The 19722-nt window shown below is 36.1% G+C and overlaps 1 protein-coding gene across 1 annotated transcript in view; it reads right to left on the reverse strand.

The window, feature by feature from the left end:
• Positions 1 to 504: 504 nt before the first annotated feature.
• Positions 505 to 19722, reverse strand: part of NCAM2 (neural cell adhesion molecule 2) — a 274685-nt gene continuing 255467 nt past the window's right edge. The window contains exons 16-18 of the mRNA XM_036394284.2: positions 16553 to 16757; positions 12151 to 12270; positions 505 to 6811 (exon numbers count right to left, since the gene is read on the reverse strand). Of these exons, the coding sequence (XP_036250177.1) occupies positions 6700 to 6811; positions 12151 to 12270; positions 16553 to 16757 (437 nt within the window). The 3' untranslated portion in view covers positions 505 to 6699. The remainder of the gene's footprint in view (positions 6812 to 12150; positions 12271 to 16552; positions 16758 to 19722) is intronic.

Below are 19722 nucleotides of genomic sequence, written 5' to 3' on the forward strand. Positions count from 1 at the left end.
GCTGTGCTTTGTCCATTTTCTGTCTTCAGTGGAATAAAACCCAGCACAGCAATAAGAGCCCATTTATTGCAGACCATGCCCAACCTGTTTTCATCATCTCCTGGTGGTGCTAACACAGTTACAAGACTTTTGGAAGGTTCTAGGTTTGGCAAAATAAGGTGGCTTCTGTCCATAAAATCTTTTTCTCTGGCATAAACTAAATACCTCCAAAATGTCACGCTTGTGTTGTTTGGAAAAAAAAAATAATATTATCTATCAGCACATTCTCTATTGGGGATGATCATAATGGGCCTCAAGCTCAGCTGGAGACTCAGGATGCTAACAATAGATGTATTTTGACAGAAAAGAGAATAATAAATTGCAGGTCTGTGTGAGCATTATTCAGTAATTCTATAACAGGGGTAAAATAAGGGGTATGTTTCTTTCCGGAAATGAAACTCCTAATGAATCAGACATCTTGACAGAAACACACTTAGCAAAAATAAATGTAACTACAACAGTTCATTAAAGTAAAAGTATCTTTACTATTAATATACAAATGGTGAAGAGTGACAAATAATTGATATACTTTAAGCCATACTTTCAATGTCTTTCATAAATACAAAACCAGCATCTGCGATATTACTTCTTTTTACAGTATAGAGATATATATATATACACACAGCATTTCATAGGGACATAAGATTCTGAAACAATAAACAAACTAGCTCCAGTGGTAGCTAACTTATCAATATATAATTCAGGTGGCAGATATCGCAAGTGGGCTGTTGACAACATGTGGAATAACAAAAACAATAGATGGTATGCTTTAGCTCATACTGTACACAGCATACAAATACGTACCGACTGCTCATTGCAGCAGGAAAGCCTTTTTTTTTTTTTTCTCCTTTTAAAACCTTGTCTAAGTAGTTCAAAGCTCTTAGTGAGAACTCTACACCATGAGCAATAGAATTATCTTCTGGGGGAATCTGACTCCTCTATGTATTTGTCATTGATCTGTGGAGACTCTGAGGGTTTGTCTTGCCTTCCTCCAACCCTGCCTTTTACATCTGAAAAACCGTAGCCTAATTACATGGGGGAGTTAAAGGATGCGGCAGGGTTAATTCCTCCTCTTCTCTGGTTTTCAGAGCTCTCATTACCTTGTCTTTTGGCAGTGCCCTTCAGCAGCCTCCCTTGCTTCAGTTACTCCCCTTTTCCCTTGTCAATGTTAAGGAGAGATGCTCCCAGCCCTCTCCTGGCTCACTCTTTGGCACCTGTTCTCCCTGGCTTTCCCGAGCTCTGTCGGCACTGCATCTGGTCGCCTCGCCCGCTCCCCATCTCACCTGTCACTTAAAAGCTGCCAATACAAATTTGGCAATAAATATTTATTTCATTTCTCTGGGCTAAAAATGGCCAATATTCAAGTTTGAAAGTCAAACATTACGAGGATCTCAATGCCTCTTAAGAGAAAAGATGGACTGGGAAACTGAGAATTCTCAGAACCTGATCCAAAGCCAAATTTATAAGGCTTATTTTGGCTCAGGTCCAAGTAAATTGATATAAGAACACATATGAGCAGTGGAAATACTGAAGATCACTTAAAACTTACAGAACTGCTGTCAAGTGGACAGGGTACTTCAGGAACTTGAAAAAATCTGAAAAAAATCTGGAAAAGGGGTGAAGAGTTTTTTAAAAAATATTTATTTAACCATGGTAGCTTTTCAACTATCAGAAAGATTATCTGAAGCTAAACAAGGAGATTTAAGAAGGATAATTATTTACTTAGAACGTTTTCATCTTCAGCTAATGAAGTATCGCAATCACAATGAGATATTTAAGAGATGTTTTCTTTCTGGACATAGTAATGTATGGGATAAAACTGTTATTGGATATTCTATCATAATTTCCTGATCAGTAGAAACTCCTGATAGAAAAACCTCCTCTGTGCAAAATGTCAGTAGGAGTTTGGCAGGACATTTGAGTTCCACTTACACCTGGAAATCTGGTTCACAAAAACAGCTCCATCAGTTGAGGACACACAGAGCCTCGCTGAGATGGATGAATAAAATCCAGGTCCTGCTGGAATCAGGTTTGTCTTAAATCCCAGAGGCCTGGATTGAGACCTGGATTCCTGCACTGTGTCTCTGTGCAGCGCTCGTAGTACCCCTCCATAGATCAAAGAGGTCTTGAGCTTTCTCAGTAAATGGCCTTTTTGGAGGTCCTTTAATCAGGCGTGAATATCCAACAGACACAACTATTCTGCAAAGATGTTACTTCTTAAAGCAGCTTACATAGCGACGGTGAGGCTGCAAATGATTGCAAAACGAACATTCTCTGCAGTTTATCTCCAGAGGTAAAATGCTGGGAATATCATCTTTCAGATTTGAGGAAAGATTTTAATGTTTTAGGTCTAAGCACTTAACTAGAACTAAGGAGACTTTCTATCTGACTCTTGAACTTGAGAAATTGGTCAAAACACCCCTACACATCCACTACATTCTCCTTCTATTTGAAACTTTTCAGCAGTAAGACACCCACCATGACCCTCATTGTAATCGTGATCTCAAAAGATTTTTGCAAATTTTGTGTTTCAAATAGTTATGTTACTTGAAAATAATACCTTCAGTTTGATTTAGATGAATATTTGAGAACATTTGAGCAGAAAAGTATGTGACAGTAAAGCTTTCAATTATTTTAAACAGGCTTTGTAGACAAATTATTGAAGATTTTTCTTTAATAAAGCAGAGTGGCATGCTATCAAAAGGCACAAATACATTTCCATTATCTGGTCTAGGAAACAGAAAAAAATGGCATGATGATTATACTACAGTTTGATGATTGGCACTTAAATAAATAATCAAACTAATTACCATCATAAAAAGAAAGCCACTTTTGTTTGGATGAACATCAATGCAGAGGCTGAAGACAGCAGCTGGGATTTACTGCACCAGGGACTGATGTCAAACAGCCTTTTAGATGATGGCCACGGTGTAACTATGTTGTAGATATCTATGAAGAGATAGAAAGTTGGCCCAATCCTGCAAGGTCTCTTAGGAAAGTACATCCATCTTCCACCCCACTGATGTCAGTGAGGTGCCATATAAGGGGTGGGTTCAACCACACAAAATTTCTTGCAAGACCGAGGCCTGAATAAATTAATCTTTGTCACATTAGGCATTAGCATCACCAGAATAGCAAATATTTCTGCAACCACAAAAAAATCTTATAAGTCAAAAAAGGCAAATAAACAAACAAAACCAGGAAAAACCTCTCCAGGGTACGTTTGATTACTAACTTGTAAAATATTAATTAAAAATTTTTAATTATTGTGATAAATCAGAACTCAAGTTCACTAAAAAACTAAAAAAATACCAAGGAGCTTTAAGTAATTTCACTTAACTGTACTCCTTTTTTTTTTTTTTTGAAAAGAGATTGTCACTGCCACATTTTGTTCAGTACTAATTTCAATGGCTCCCTCCCACCTTGGTCCCTGGAGTATGTTAGTGTAACAATTCAGATTACTTTTACAAATAGTTATATTTTGTCAACTCTTCTGACATTTCATACTAACACTTAAAATTACTTTAGACAGTAAAAGTGACATTTATACAGATACCTGTTTTTGTTTGTTTTGTTTTGTTGTTTTTAATCTAGAATAGGAAAAGAAAATAAACAAATGTTATTATTCCAGTTCTACACATATCTTACAAATTACTATGCGCAAATTATTTCCTCATTTGGAAATATTTGGAACTATTTTGAAATATCAGTGTTTTTCAGCATTCTTTCGTAGTGAGAGTTTGATTTTCTCCTGCACAGCACAGAGTTAAAGCACAAGAGATAACCTATTAATCCATAGACCAAAAAGGTGTGCTTGGACAGTCCATCAGAAATTTAGAGCTGTTTTATTCTCAGCCCTCACACAGATCAACTGCCAAGAGACATAACAGCAAGAAGAAATTAAATACTCCTGGAAACAGCTTTTGATTTGTAATGCAGCATAGTGGGAAATGCTTTTGCTTCCAATATTGAAATAATACTGCAATATATTTTGCTTGTAAAGAGTAGCACAAGTGTATTAGCAGTAAATGTGCTGACAAGACCTCTTAAATCTTCTAATCCCTTCACACTGTAATTAGAGGCCATATCAGGAAAAAAAAAGAAAAATAAAAAACAAAACAGAAAAAACCACCAATATAGAACCGTTAGGTCATTTTTTTGGGTTTTCTTTGTGTAAGTTCAACTAAAAAATACTAAAATTTGAAATGCATCTGCAGTTGAGCCTAGACACTGTTAGTTCTGCTACATTGTATAGTCACCTTCTTTTGGAAATGATCAGGCTAGCTTCAGAAAAAACACCATTTGTGAAGAGAAGATTGAATGGTACCATCCAAATTTGTCACAGCAGGTGAAGAGGAAACTGTCTACCATCTTCATCCTCATCCCGGTAAAAATATTGTGTGAGAGGATGTTCAAGCCACATCAACCACATTATTCTCAGTTGCTGGAGTTGTCCAGGTTCCTTCTTTGCATTTTGATAGAAGAAGAAAGCCCAGCTGCAAATACATACTTTCTGGAAAGACTACAAGTCCATACAGATAAATAAAACAACTGTTCTTCTAATTATAGGCCATGAGCAGGCCTGCTTGCCGTGTGCTTAGAACGAATCAGGAAATCTCATTAGAAATTATCAGAAATCTGATAATTTCAAGCAGCTATTTGGTAGTACTGCCTGCCCAGTATGTGGAAGCAACACTGAGAGTTCATAAAGAAATGTCTTCATTTTTCCTTCATCCAGAATTAGTGCCCCAGCATTTAGAGATACTTCTTTTCAGCAGTTTTCAATTGTAATCTTCCATGAATTTCATCCCACATTGCCATCCCCTCTTACCCATTTTTTTTCACTTTGGTACCGATTTTGTGGGAACTTGGCCTCCTATCCTAGCCACACCAGCAGTATGCCTCTGTCCTCAACTCCTTAGTTCATTTTAGCTATTTCTCAAAGTGAGGAAAAGTTGTAAAAAACTCATAAAATGACTTGGTTTTGAAAAATAAGAAATATTTAAAAATTAAATATAAATATATTCTCCTCAGCTCTTTCAAATGCACTTAAACTTGGGTTTACAAGAAGGTTATGATATTTTCCTCAAATTTAAGGGGATCCTTTTACATTTCATTTTCAGTTTTACTGTACAGAAGTCAAAAATTACAAAGACTTCAAATATGATCAAAATTCAGATGAAGAAAACACAATTTGATGACCAAAAGTACACTTAAACCTCATGCATGACTTAGATGTGGAAAATTCACAACTTATTCTACCAGTTACTCCTGACAAGTAGAATTTTCCAGTCTAGTTTTCTATATGGTTTATCTACTTCTTTCAAAGCAAGGCTTTGAAGAGTTTGGTAGGTGTGGATACACTATACTGGAGTGGAAACAAACTATACTGCTCCAGTTAGTGACACCACTAAATCAATTATTAATTCATGTGAATGAATTTCAGATCAAATAAATCTGTCAAATTTCCTGGTGGGGAATGTTGATCAGAATAATAAAAAGGAATATCTTAAAGAAAGCTTGACATGGGAAGAAAAAAGCATTTTGTTGAATATAAGATTGAATTAGTCAATAATTTAAAACTGTTCCAAACTGCTTAGACAAAGTTGCCCTTCCATCTGTTCTCACATTGTACCTAAGACAAATGGTATGAAATCATAAAGGGAAGAGTCCTGATTCAAAAAGGCCAAGTTTAGTATTTTATACACCGATTTGGGGAGAAAATGTATCTACTTCACTAAACTATAGTTTTATCCCTTAGCTAAATGGATTGAACTAAGACAAAAACGAATATCCTGTATGTATAAATATGTTGGGACAAATATTGTAGGTTTTCATTTGAAGTGAAGATTATGATTAAAAATAGATTTCTTTTTACCCCTTGGCTGCATTTTAGTTCACATGTAACTTTCAAAACATTCATACAGAAAACATGAAGCACTGAAAATCCTTGAGCCTTTCATAGTCACACTCTTGTAGCTAGGATGAGGCCAATAGACTGTTGAAATATTTAGCCAATTTTTGAGCTTGTATATTGTGAGTACTAGCTTTTTTAAAATGTATTTATTGAAGAACCCAGGAGAAACTGCAGTGGGACCTGGCTCTGTGTTGAAGAGTTTTGCTTTTTTGATTGCCTCAAGTGATAATCACAGCTGGAATGGCTATTGAGTGTCAGACAGAGCTAAGGTCTTAAACATTATACTGAGACTGGTTTAGTTGAGGTTTTTTTTTAAAGGCAACCCAAAATATCATTTTATTATAAATGGAAAAAAATTATTATCATATGGCACTTTATGTATGTAGCTTGCACTGAAGACCTGGAGAGGCCTGATGTGATTGTTTGTGGTTAGGAGTGCTTCAGAATTTTTCTTCTAAGTAGACACTCTTTTTCATATAATAAATTACAGTTCTTATTCTGCAGATTTTTCAGATTTATAGCATAGGACTTGGTGTCAGCAAAATTACATACTAAACCCAATAACAACCAAACAAGAAAAAAATATAGAAAAGAACTGTAGACAGGAACTGTTTCATCGTATGTACACATGTACTAACTATTCCAAGCTTAAGTTTCCCAAGAAATTAAGGTCAGCTGTAAAGTTTTGGTCACAGGATTACTTCAATCCAAATGCATTATCCAGACAGCTGTAGTTTATCTTATTATGCTTTGCTATCATCTTCTTTTGACTGGATGATGTCATTAGCAACTTTGATTTCTATGGTTTCTGGATTTAAAGCTTCTTTGCCATTTTCCTCCTTTAGTGGAAGCTTCCTATCGGGAAAAAAAAAAAAGAGGAATCATGGTAACACAAAAATTAAATAATCTGTAATTTAAGTCTATAACATATATACAGTTCATATAGGTCACAGTGTAGAACAATAGTTTTTTCCTAAAGTAGTGTATAATTATTTTATTAGGAGCACTGAGGTTCTTTACTTTTAAAGCAATTCATATTAACCCTTTCCATTTCTATAAAGCCACAAAAATCACATGATAAGAACATCGGTGCTGCTCAAAATGCAGTTCTTCAATAAGACAAAAGAAAAAAAAAGTCAAATTACTTGACCCAAGACAGTACAAAGGTATGTGTTGCCTAGAATACTGTGAAACACTTATAGTCAAGTTTTTTGCTTGACTCTTAAATCTTAATTAAACTCTTTTTAATGCCTTTTCTAAATGCAAATTCAGTTGTATACGAAAGAACACAGCTATTATTGGAGATTATTCCAAGACATAGGTAAAGAATTTCTTAAAGCGCAGAAGGTAATGGAAGTTATCATTAGAAAGTTCTACAGTTTAATTTTCATGGATCACACAATGTAGCATCATTAATAACTTCCAAGGTCTTTTAAGACTTAGTGAAAACTCTGAAGATTTGGCAAAAGAGTCCCCACTCTCTTGAATGTGATCTCATTGAAAAAGGTCTTGAAAATCATTGATTCCCTTCTGCCAGTAATTAGCTGTCGAAAAATATAGCTGTCAAAAAGATGTATGGTTTACTGAGATGTTCCTGTAATAATGTCTCCTGGACATTATAGCTCTTAATCACAATTCCAGTTTGGGTTTGTTTTCTGTTTTTTACTAGGGAATAGTATGCATATGCCTTTTTTAGTCATAATAACTGTTAAATATTTCAGTAAATTTCTGCTTTGCTTGATTCAATGTTCCAAAGAGCAATACAATGTTCAAAACCTGTCTGAGGAATCTTGTAGGAATGTCTTATTACAAGACAGTGTTTCATAACAGAAAATAAAACAAAACAATACCTGAATTCCCAGTCTTATGAAATTTAAGTTGTCTGAAATGAACTAAGAAAAATACTGTTTATCCAGAAGTTAAACAATGAGCACAACATGTATCTGAGAGAAATTAAGATTAACTTGTTCTACTACAGTAAAATACATGGGATATATCATCAGATGTCTGGCTCTGAGCACAGAGGGAGGTTTCTACTAATTGTCTGTTTCTCGTGGCAAACCCAAAGGAAACAGATTTCAGCTCACAGCAAGATGTCTGAAAGAATGGAAACAACAGAATCAACATAAATCTATTTTTAACAGAAGGTAAAACACTGGGACAGAGGAAGGGCAGCTCATGAGATGCGTTTTTGGTAGGCAGGCATTTGTGCCAGACATCTGCTTAGGCAAAACACTAAAACAAGTACTAAAAAACCCCCAAAACCTAATTTAATGGAGTTTTAAGAAAAGCAGAGTGATTTCTCAAAAGATGGTTCTGGAAAGAAGGAAATATTTAGTCAAAGTCAAAACTGGGGAATTGACAAATTATATTGAGTGGAAATTTAAAGACATTGGTTTAAGTGGATTTAAATCATGTTACAAAATATTTGAAATAGGAAGATTTGCTAGAACCCTGTTGAAAGATATTGGACATTGTTGAAATCCATGCTCATTCAAATAGTGGGATAAATTTGTTTTTACATGCAAGCAGACAACAACAACTCAACATAAGATATACACAAGTAAAAAGTTTTATGCACCAAAACTTTCCTCATCACAAAGTCCATGCACCATTCTTAAACCTTATTGTATTTTAAAACTTGTTTTGAGTTGTTTTTTTTTTAATAGGGTGTGAGTTATGAATGCAAGTTATCATTAGACATTTTTCTTTTTCCCTATGACAAAATTTTTGTTATTTTGGAATTTTTGTTTCCATTTGCTTTAAATACATATTTAATCTCTATTAAGAGATTAAATAATTTTCCTCTTTCAATTAACTAATTCAAGTTTAAGTGTTTTAATTATACCAATCTTTCTGCACCAAATTTTTCTTTAGCGACATCTATTAGAAAGAATTTTATATTTTTCAGCTGAGCAGACTAATCCTTTCAAAGGTTTATTAATTTTATAATAAAAAGATTTTTTTAAAAAAATCCCACAAAAACCAACAAAAAATTTTCTCACTTTAATCAGATGTTGGCTGCTATCAATTATTAATAATATTGACTTCCTCTAGCACTTCATGTGGCCAAACATCAACAGTCTGCTGATACCTATACAAAACTTTAGCCTCAATATTTACTTTCTTATTTTATAGAAAAATGACTCCTAGCCATTTTGATACTGGAATTCACCCAACTGCATTAACACTAAGAAAAACTCAACCAATATTAGAAACATATTAATGTCAGACTAGGAATATAATTATTGTACCACATTGCATGTGGTATTTTGTTCATATCACAAGACTGTGATATGAAATGCACAGCTTGAACTGATTTCCTGACAGCATGATTAAAACTTGTTGACTTGCAGATAAAGTGCTTTGAGATAATCTGTCATACATGGATTCCAAACATGGATCATCTGAGATAAGGTAAAAAATAGTTTGCCAAATAATATACTGAGCAAAATAATAAAGAATATTGTTGTAAGAGGAAGTAATCTCTTTACTAATTAGTTCCCACCACTTAAATTGCATTTGAAATTCTGAGTGTAATTTGCTATTATTCAACATAATTCAATAATTGTTAAAAATATTTTACCTAATTTTACCTCAAGGTTTATCATGTATATCTTTAAGACAGCCGAAATTAGTCATAATGAACCTCACCTTGTTTCACCCTCTGCCTGAAATGTCCTTGAAATTTTCTTTCCTGCAAGCTAAGCTCTCCCCTCCAAGATCCCTTCTGGTCATCCTCACCCTGCCCAGCATGTGTCTCTCTGGCTGTTGTTGACCAAGTATTTTCGTGTTATTCCTACTGAGAGACTGATTTCTCCTCTACTGCATCTTCCCTTTGTGTGTCTCACTCCTACTTTACATGGCTCCTCTGTTTCAGTGGGTGTGACCTGTGGCTGAGTCAAAGGCCTTTCCATATTCCCCTGGTATCAATGGCCCTTCAGGCGTCCCCCATTGCACCATCTCTTCTCATCTTTAGTTTCCCAAGGGATACTGTCCCAGATCTTGGGGAATGGTCCCTGTCCCACAGCTGACTTCTGTACACCTGTGCTTTTGGTTGTACAGGTCACACCTTTTGCCATTGGTTGTGAGGGAAGAAATTACCAAGAAGGAAGCTGTCATCATTGTTAATATCTCTTAGCAGTCCTATTTTTGCAAGGACATAATGCTCATCAAATACTTATCAGTTGCTCCTGGGAGTTAGTTTTTCAGGGGTTTTGTTGGTTCTTTTTTTGTTTTGGTTTGGTTTTTTTTCTGTCATGACAGTGGGCACTGATTCTTTCCCCCTCCCCTAAAACAGTAAATATTTTTGATTTTGACTCTCTCAAATTTCACTCCTGTCAGCTGATCTAATGGTTGTGACAAGCAGAAAGAATTGAACTGGATCTTTCCTTGCATCATGTTTCCTGCAAGATGCATCTTGTAGTAAACCCCACAGATTTAGGAAAAGCACCATGGAGGATATGAACAATAGGAATGCTGAAACAGCAAAAGAAAATTCCTGTTTTCCTGTCCTCCACCCCTTAACCTACCTCTGTAACCCTAAAAGGCAATGTCATGTTAACCCCTTACCCATTGGTCAAGCTTGGATCCTTTCCAACCCTATAAAAAAAGCATACTGTACCCCATTAGGGGAGAAAGAAGAAGAGCAGAGACCCTTCACGGACCTCCCCAAATAAAGCCATCTTCGTGGAACAGCCTGCGCCTTCTCCTTCTCTCTCTCCGTCTGCTGCAGCCTCAAGCCCGGGGCACCGCTACCAAGCAAGCAGAGCTGAAATCCTGAGAGCTTGCAATCACCATAGAGCTGATAATCACCATGCTTGCTAGATGGTAGCCCTGCAGCGTTGGCATGAGCGAGCGAGCTTCGGGCACCCAGTCCCTACCCAGGGACTGAGCTCCTGAGCCCTAGTGCTCTGCTTTATGATAAGGCCAAATATGAGGCTTTATTACATCTGATTTGCAAGATCTAGTGCTAAAAATAGTCTCAAGTCATGAACAAACACGGACCTGGTGCTTTACCCACTAACATATCCAAGGCTTGCTGGACTTGTGCAATGTTTACACCTACATTCCCCTGACTCTTTAGATACCTGTGGGCTTTCCACTGTGCCCCTGATTATAAATTCTAATATGAAGAGCAAACATATCAGTAGTCACTCAAAAGATTGCATTATTATTTCATTAACACAAGTTCAAACTCTCTGTGCACAGCTTCTTCAAAGAACTATACAGCTTAATGTGCAGCTACTTAACTCCCTATTTACTAAAAATATCAATGGCAGCTGGCAGCAAACATTTTTTTTAATTAAAGGTTCTGGCTCTTACAGTTTTACATAATGGCAAAAAATGAAATTTCTTCATGTTTTCAGAAAAGAAAAAGACTGTTTTGAAAGAACAGCCTCTCCTTTTAAAGAACTATGATTTCATCAAATTATCAACAGGTGAATTTCTGTATTTACTACCTAATCATCTTCATAACCTTGATGCCTTGAAGATGTCATGAGACAGGAGATTTTCCCAATATGTGTAAAGTGTTGGGATCAAAGCAAAGAGAACTTAGAGGTTTCTTCAGCAATTTCATCCCTGGGCACAAGCTGGTCCCATTATTCAGAAGGCATCCAGAGCCTGTGAGCATGGCTGCAAACTGCGAACTGCTTTCTGTACTGAGAGAAGGTTGCAGGGAAGGAAGGCGGGATGAGGAAATGGAGCAGAGGCTGCCCTTCAGCACCATTAATCCAATTCCACTATGTGGACCTAAATACCAAACTAAATTCTCAGTTCCATGTATGAAAGCAGGAAGGGGCCACTCCAGTGAGGAGCTGGGTTTCTGGAGCACAGTATCCTTGTGCCCCATCTTCAGGATGTGTGTGAAGATGCATATGTGACTCAATTTAAGGTCATTCGTGAGAGCCAGGAGATTGTTCCCACAGGATAGTTAATAATTGCTGGATAAGTGGTAAATACAAGGTGCAACCAAATTAAGAATCCTTGTATGGCTGTGCTCAGCCAGTGTTGATGAAGTACCATGATTTACATTGATTATTGTAAAAAACAAACCAATCAAACAAACCCTACCCTCACACACTGCCACTCTGGTGATGCTGTGTACCTCCCCCCAGAGTGTGGGAAGTCCAGTCTGTCCACACAGCCAAGATCAGCTTGTGTGAAACTCCAGGGAATATCAGGCTACTTACTCTGGTTCTGTGAGGGGAGTTGTCTCATTTGGCTCATTTACTGGACTCCCATCTTCATGGCTGGTAATTCTTTCATCCTCTGTTCTCATTTCCACTATTGGCTCTTTTGATCCATCTTTCCTAAAAATTATTAAAAGAGTTTTAGTCTCTTATCATCACATTAACTACGTACATTGCACATAAAGAATTACTAAGATCCTTTCTCTCAAAAGTTGGCAAAGAAAAGGCAGAACTAATTATCAGTGACTAACACCACCAAGACACATTTAACAGCGTGTTCCCAATTCCTTGAAGTCTTCAAAGCATCCTGTATCCATGGTTACTGCCCTAACTCTGTAAACACGATGAATTAGCATCTCAAAAGAGCATTTTGTTTATGACTAATAATAAGGTGACAGCTTCTTCATGAGAATAGATGTAAACTTCCTTAACCTAGTATCCTTAACCTAGTAAAATAATGATTGGACTTGATGCCTAGTTATATTTGAACTTTTCTGGCAGTGTTAAAGAGCTGTTATGTGAGTATATACACCACAAAAGTGTGCTTTAATCTCCTGGATTGTGACAACCCCAGCTGCCATTGATGCAAAGAGCCCTTGTGTGGTAAAAATCAAAGCCCTTCTGCTTTTACTGGTAGAATAAACTGTTTCTACATCATATTTCCCCCGTTTGAGGAACAGCTAGTCTCTCAAGTAAGTAAATGTACAAATATTGTGCTAATTAAACAATTAATTATAAGGAGATGGAGCAGTGAGTGCTGTCATAATGATTTTGTTGGTAACCAAAGAATCATAGAATAGTTTGGCTTAGAAGGGACATTTGTAGGTCATCTAGTCCAATGCCCCTGCAACTAGCAGGGACATCTTCAAACAAATCAGGTTCTTCAGAGCTTCATTCAATCTGACTTTGAATGCTTCCAGCAATGGAATGTCTACAACCTCTCTGGGCAACCTGTTCAAATGTTTCACCATCCTCATTGTAAAAAGCTTTTCCTCATGTCCAATCTAAATCTGCCCACTTTCACTTCAAAACCATCATCCCTTCCTTGTAAAAAGTCTGTCCCCATCTTTTTTCAAAAATTCCTGTTCAAAGGGACGCAGAAAAGTCTTTATCTCAGCCTGACCTCAGAGAGGTCCTCCATCCCTCTGATCATCTTTGTGTCCTCCTCTGGACTTGATCCAACAAATCCATGTCTTTCTTTACCAAGAACTGCTGAGCTGGATGCAGCATTCCAGGTGAGGTCTCACCAGAGCAGAGGGGCAGAATCACCTCTCCTGAATTTCTGGTCATGCTGCTTTTGATGCAGCCTGGGACACCTTTGGCTTCCTGGATGTGAGCACACATTGTTGGCTCATGTTCAGCTTTTCATTAACCAGAATCCCCAAATCCTTCTCTGCAGGGCTGCTCTCAGAAATATGGACCTGATTTGGAAATATCTGTTCACTGCCACAAAGTATTAACAATACATACTAATTAACAATACTTATTTAAAGTAATAATTAACTTTTATACAGTTTTGCTCTCAAAAAGATCAGATAATACCTGAGATATATATATACACACACACATACATATATACATATGTATACATATATATACATATATATACACACATATATATACACAATACACACACACACACACACACACACACACACACACATATATATATATATTTACAAAAAAAGCCCCTCTTTTGATGAAAATATTTTCTTCCTATATCCTGGAAGAGCATCAGCTGCAGTCTACAAACAGAGGGTAACTGAGTTACAATTACTTTTATATTTAACAGGTTCTTTTCTGGACTGGCATGTTGTAGGGATCTGTTAGACTGCTACAGGCCACACCAAAGACCTGGCTAAATTCTTCTCTAATTCATGTCTCACATTTTCATACTGTTTCTTCAAGATAATGGATAAAACAGGCTTTTGCAACAAGATGTATCAGGAAAACTCTACCATACTCTGACAGGTATCCTTAAGGAAAATCTTTGTAGGTTATTAAGAATGTAGCCCAGATAAAGAAATAGTGTGAAGAAGAATTAATAAGTAAAAGTCTAAAATATTTCTGTCTATTAAAAAAACCCAGAATTGCATGTGCTTGTTTATTTCTGCAAGTGACACTTAAGATACGCATATAGATACAAAGTTCCTTTTGGTAGATGATGCACTTAACTTTCTTGGCTACCTCATACCTGGGAAAAGATCAGGGATCAAAGTTGGACTGGTGGGTGGATTGGTGAGTTCTTCTTGCTTTGTTGATACATCTACAGTCTTACAAACAGTATTGCATGACAAAAGGACTAAAAAAGATGTTACTTGTGACCAGCAGTCATGTATATTTACAGAAGGTAGAAACTGTAGCATTTCAAATTTTAAGTGATTTGTAGGAAATCCATTATGTCATGGGTGTCTGTGTGTGTTACATGGATTATACCATCATCATTCATTACACATAGAACATTATTATTTACTATATATATATTAGGCAATACCAGTTACCATGTTATAAATTTAAATGTTGACTCTTCAAGCTTTTCCTGGGAGTTTAGTCTGACAGTATATTAACGCACAGAATAGGCTAAAATAAGAACTGTCCCAAATATTTTAAGGTCTGACTGACTGAAGACCATTCTGACAAGGAAAGAAATATGATAAAATAACATAGCTGTTCTTGCAAAAGAAGTGCAACAGAAGAATTAATATCAAGAGACGAGCTCAGTGCTTTTTTGGGACAGCATGGAATGGCATTTGGTAATAAGATGCTGATAGCAAGGTATAAACTGCTGTCAAGTGACATTTCCAACTTTATCTCCCTAAGGTCTTCCCATTTAGGAGAGTCTGTACACCAATTTATAGTTGGCCACTCCTTGAATGGGAAACTTAAGCATAAACTGCAGTGCTGTGCTCAACAAGAAAGGACAGCTGGGTCAGGGCCAGAAGCTTCACATCTTGATTCTATTGATTGGACAGGCTGGCTTCACAGGATGGAAAAAACACTGCTAGTCTTCCTCTCACTGTCAGATGTGAAGAATTAGGAAATAGCTAGTTTATGTAATTTCTTCTATTTAGAAGCATTATAAGTACTTCTGTGCTCTCTCACAACTCTGGTTTTGTCCTGTGGAGTTGTTTCTGAAATATCACCTCTTTCAAGAAGAACCCAACTAAGATGTGTAGCCAAGTGACCTAAGAAAGACACAGCCTGAAACCAAATAGCCAGAATTAAATCCCAAGAAGACACTTACACCTCTACTACTGGCAATGGAGACACCTGCTCAGCTATGAATAATGAGGGCTGCAAGATCTAGTATGCTCTACATCCATCTGAAAATGGATGAGACTTAGGAAGCTGAAGGATAATGAACAATAAAGTCTGACTATTGGGAGAGGCACATAGCAGTTGGACCAGCAAATGTGATTTAAACCACATACAGACAGTATTCTCACAAATATTATTGTGCATGTGTAAGTTGCCTACCAGATGAACAGGATGAGAAAATTATGGGGTTTTTTCTAGTAAAAAAAGAGAAATGTTTAAAATTAAGGCCCATATGTAATCTTCTTTCTAGTTTACTTATTGAAAACTCAGTAAATGTCACATCTCTAAAGTGTGATTATTTTATGTAATCAGTACTTGAACTGTTTTACCAGAGATCTCACTATCCACTCTAATAATTTAAGAGACCATATTTTCACCATATTTTCATCAATGATCAGTTCATTCACATTTGAGTGATGGAGTATTCACTACAAAAGAGTATTTGTGAGAATAAGTATTATTTCCTACTCATGTTTTGCAATCATTGACTGTTGCCATAGAGAACAATCACTCACCACCATTTCACCAACATCCAACTCAAAACTCCTATTTAAAAAAAAAAAAAAAAAGACAAGATCTTTCATTCCTAAAGCCCACAGACAAGAATCAAGGTTTTCCATCAAGTGCTATATCTAAGAAGAAAAACTCTCTCAAGGATTTTCTATAATACCACGTCCTTCACTCGTGGATTTACTGGCACTGTCACAGCCATAGGCTGCGTTTCTGGGTGTTAGCAGCTCAAAGACGGATTTGCAGAAATGGAGTTACAATGATCCATTACCTGCTTCTCATGAACCAAATCTGTGTCTCCAACTAGTACTGAATTACAATTGATTTCCTTTGTGTCGAGCTGGACAAAGAGGTCATCCTAAACTGAGCTACAGTATATTTCTTTTTTGTGTCTCAACTTTTCTTTTAAAGGCAATAAACAACTCTACACACTTCAGAGAAGCACTTTTCCAAGTAGTAGAAGCATTTTATTAATTCCCTTTGCGACACCACAAAATGGCCATAAAGTTAATGTAAGTTGGACAGCCAACTTTTTCTTTTAAGGATGTTTCCAACCCACGTGATTAATACTCACAAGTAAGCAGCTTTTCCTTCTTCCAGTTCTTTACTTTTCCCACTTGAACCACTCTTCTTCCCACAGATTCTCCTGGTGATGCACATGAGCAATCCGCATTGTCGTACAAAGAAGCAGCTAACATCAGTCACAACCAGGATTAACAAAAGGGCTGCCACTCCCAGGCCAATGACAGCACCAAGTCCAAGACCATTAAAAAGAGTGTCTTCAAGGAAAGAAAATTAAGATATATTAATAACACTAATCCTAAAATGTAATTTTCTAAGCTGTTGGTCAGGAGAGTAAAGAATGTTTAGGAATGAGCCATTCAGAAATTATTGGAAATAAACAGTTCTGATGATTATATATAGTACCTGATTAAAATCACAAAAAACCTCATTTCTTCTGCATAATATTTTCCAAAAGCCAAAATTCCAGTAAGTTCAAAAAACATAAATTTCATTAATTAATAGCAAATAATATCACATCTTAATATTCCATTACTCAGAGTATCAATGAGCAGCCTAAAGAAAATATTTTCAGTGTTCAACATGAACATTGATATAAGTTATCTTTTCTGCGTTTCAAATACAATTAATTAGCAGTGATGGTAAGCAGAATTACTGAAAGATTTAAGAGACTGGCAAACCAGTATTTATTCTTGTAATTTTCTGAATTAGAGTGAAAAATAACTTAATTCAAGTTATTTAATCTGCAAACAGTTGCACGCACTTAGTCTTAAATAATTTAATATGGGGAAAAATATGCGTATCGTCAAATGATTATAGGGTCAGGACCTCATCTTGTTTAGTCTTGTACCTTGAAAATGCAATCATACACTTCAAAATAAAAATATTCCACACCTGATCTTGCTTTCTGTGTTTGAATTTTGAGAGCTGATGTTTAGCTAATTTTATTTCATTACAAATTTCAGGAAAAATAATGCTTTGCCTCGTTTGATATTCCTATGTAGCAATGTTGTAGCAATGCTACAAACTCTTTGGAATAGTTTGATTCTCAGGTGTCTGTGAATTCAGATGAGGCTTATATAGAAGAGGATTTGTATCTGATCATTGTCTAGGGGAAAAAAAGGCTCATGCACCCAGCTAATTCAAGAAGATGACAAACCAGCTCAGCTATCGGACAGTGACAATTTCCTGGTGTGAGACTGTGCCCAGTAAACCCCAGGGGAGTGGAACTGGGTGAGTTTGCCCCTGGGTGTTGCACATCAGCATTGCTTCCCTGGCTGTCCTGTGCCCTGGAGTGATGCCTGAGCCAGCACCACTCACTGGGACATTTCCATCTGCTGCTCTGCCTGTTGCCAAAAAAAGAGCAAGATTATTCTGACCAGAGATTACTTGAACTGTTGTAACAGACACCAAACAATTTCATAATGTAATATAATATAAATATTTTAACTGGGTTACTAATATCATCATCCTCCTCTTTCTCTTCCAACTCCCCTATACACTATAGATTGTTTTCAGATTAAGCACAGATTTTCATGTTTTTGCTAAACAATTTTAATGATAAAATATTTACCACTTCAAATGTAATTTGAAAGTTATCCTAAATCAATAAATATATATTCTTTGTCTAGTCTTTGTTCAGAACTCTAAAATGGAAAAGTAAAAACTTTTTTCAAAAGAAGGGGAGCCTTTATTTTTAAGTAATTGACTTCATTGTCTATTTTATGGGTTGTTTTATTTTAGAAATGATTTCACAATGTTATTATACAGCAAACTAGAATTCAATGTATATACTTCCATGGATGGATAAGCAGAAAAACAGACATATTATTTCAAAGTTATTTTCCTTTGTTCAGAAGGACTCTAAAACCACTACACAAATTATAAAAATAATGGTGCATCAATGAAATGATTTATCATTTATGCATTGCCCCATCAGCAATGTCAAAACTTGATGTTTTAAATTTTTATTTTCTTTTTTAAACAACAGCATTCATATTTAAATATTATACTTTGTGATATGTCTTTCAAAACTTATTTTATACCTATATCCACCCACATATTTGGTGAATTCCTTTGTAACCTCAGTAATTTTTTTTGCCAGTATGAAATGTCAGAAAATACAAGTAGATATTTAATTCCAGTTTATTAAAAAGCTCATATATTTCAATTACTGGTATTGTTATAATACCAGTAAATTTTATAGTCAGCTTTAGAGCCCTCATACAGTGAGGTCTTCTCAACCATCAACTAGAATGTGAAGGAGAAAAATTAGGGTGATTTAATCCAAATTTTGAAAGAAATTCAGGGTTTTTTTACTGTTTTTTTTTCTAGGAGTATTTTCTTAATAAAGTGTTAAAAAGTTTTTACTATGAAGAGATACATTTTCCACTGCTGTGAACAGCACTTTCAGTGTCCTTGGAACATTGTGAAATGTCAAGGTTCTCATTCTAAGTGATCCAGGGGCAGAAATGACTACACAGTATCTTCACTGGCAAGTGAAGGGAATGTTTACAGTTGCAATATTGCTCCTTTGTTTTGCCATAGTTCCCATAGTGGAACACTCTGTTTTTTCATTTTTAGTTTTCCTTGTATGGATGCTGCATACTTCTCCATCTCTTCATGGCTGATGATTTCCTTTACATTCAGCATTCCCCATCCTTGCTGCTGCTCTACCAGTCCTAAGTAATTTTTTTCCGTCTTGAAACCCTTTTGTTCTTGCAGATGTCTGTAACTCCGATTTATTAAAATTATCAACACTTTTCCAACATTTCTCTCCTTTCTTTCCTGCGCCCCAAAAGTGAGAGTAACATGGCCAAATCCAGAGGTGAGGTGAGGAGCATGGCTCTGATCAGCCTTCTCACCTGTCTGAGGATCTGATGTACTTCTGAAAACAGATAGAAACTGGACAGCCTTGTTCTTTAAATCTACCTGTGTTATGGTTTATCTTTAATCTTAATGAAAACATACAAAACTAGTTTTTTAGAAGTTTATCTGTGGCTTAATTCTGTTCTTTCTCGAATTGCTTTGATTTTGTACTTGCCTATCTGCTCCCACCAAAGTCAGCTGTAAAACTAGTCCCAATAACTATTAAAGCAGATGAAGGCCTCTCCTCACAGGTTTCAAAAATCATATCCTGATATATATGTAATTTCAAAACAATGTGATTTGTTTCTTTATATGTTAAGACATCAACAGAAGTTTTAATTCTGTGACAGGATG

This window comes from Molothrus ater, chromosome 2, assembly GCF_012460135.2.
Source record: "Molothrus ater isolate BHLD 08-10-18 breed brown headed cowbird chromosome 2, BPBGC_Mater_1.1, whole genome shotgun sequence".
NCBI lineage: Eukaryota > Metazoa > Chordata > Aves > Passeriformes > Icteridae > Molothrus > Molothrus ater.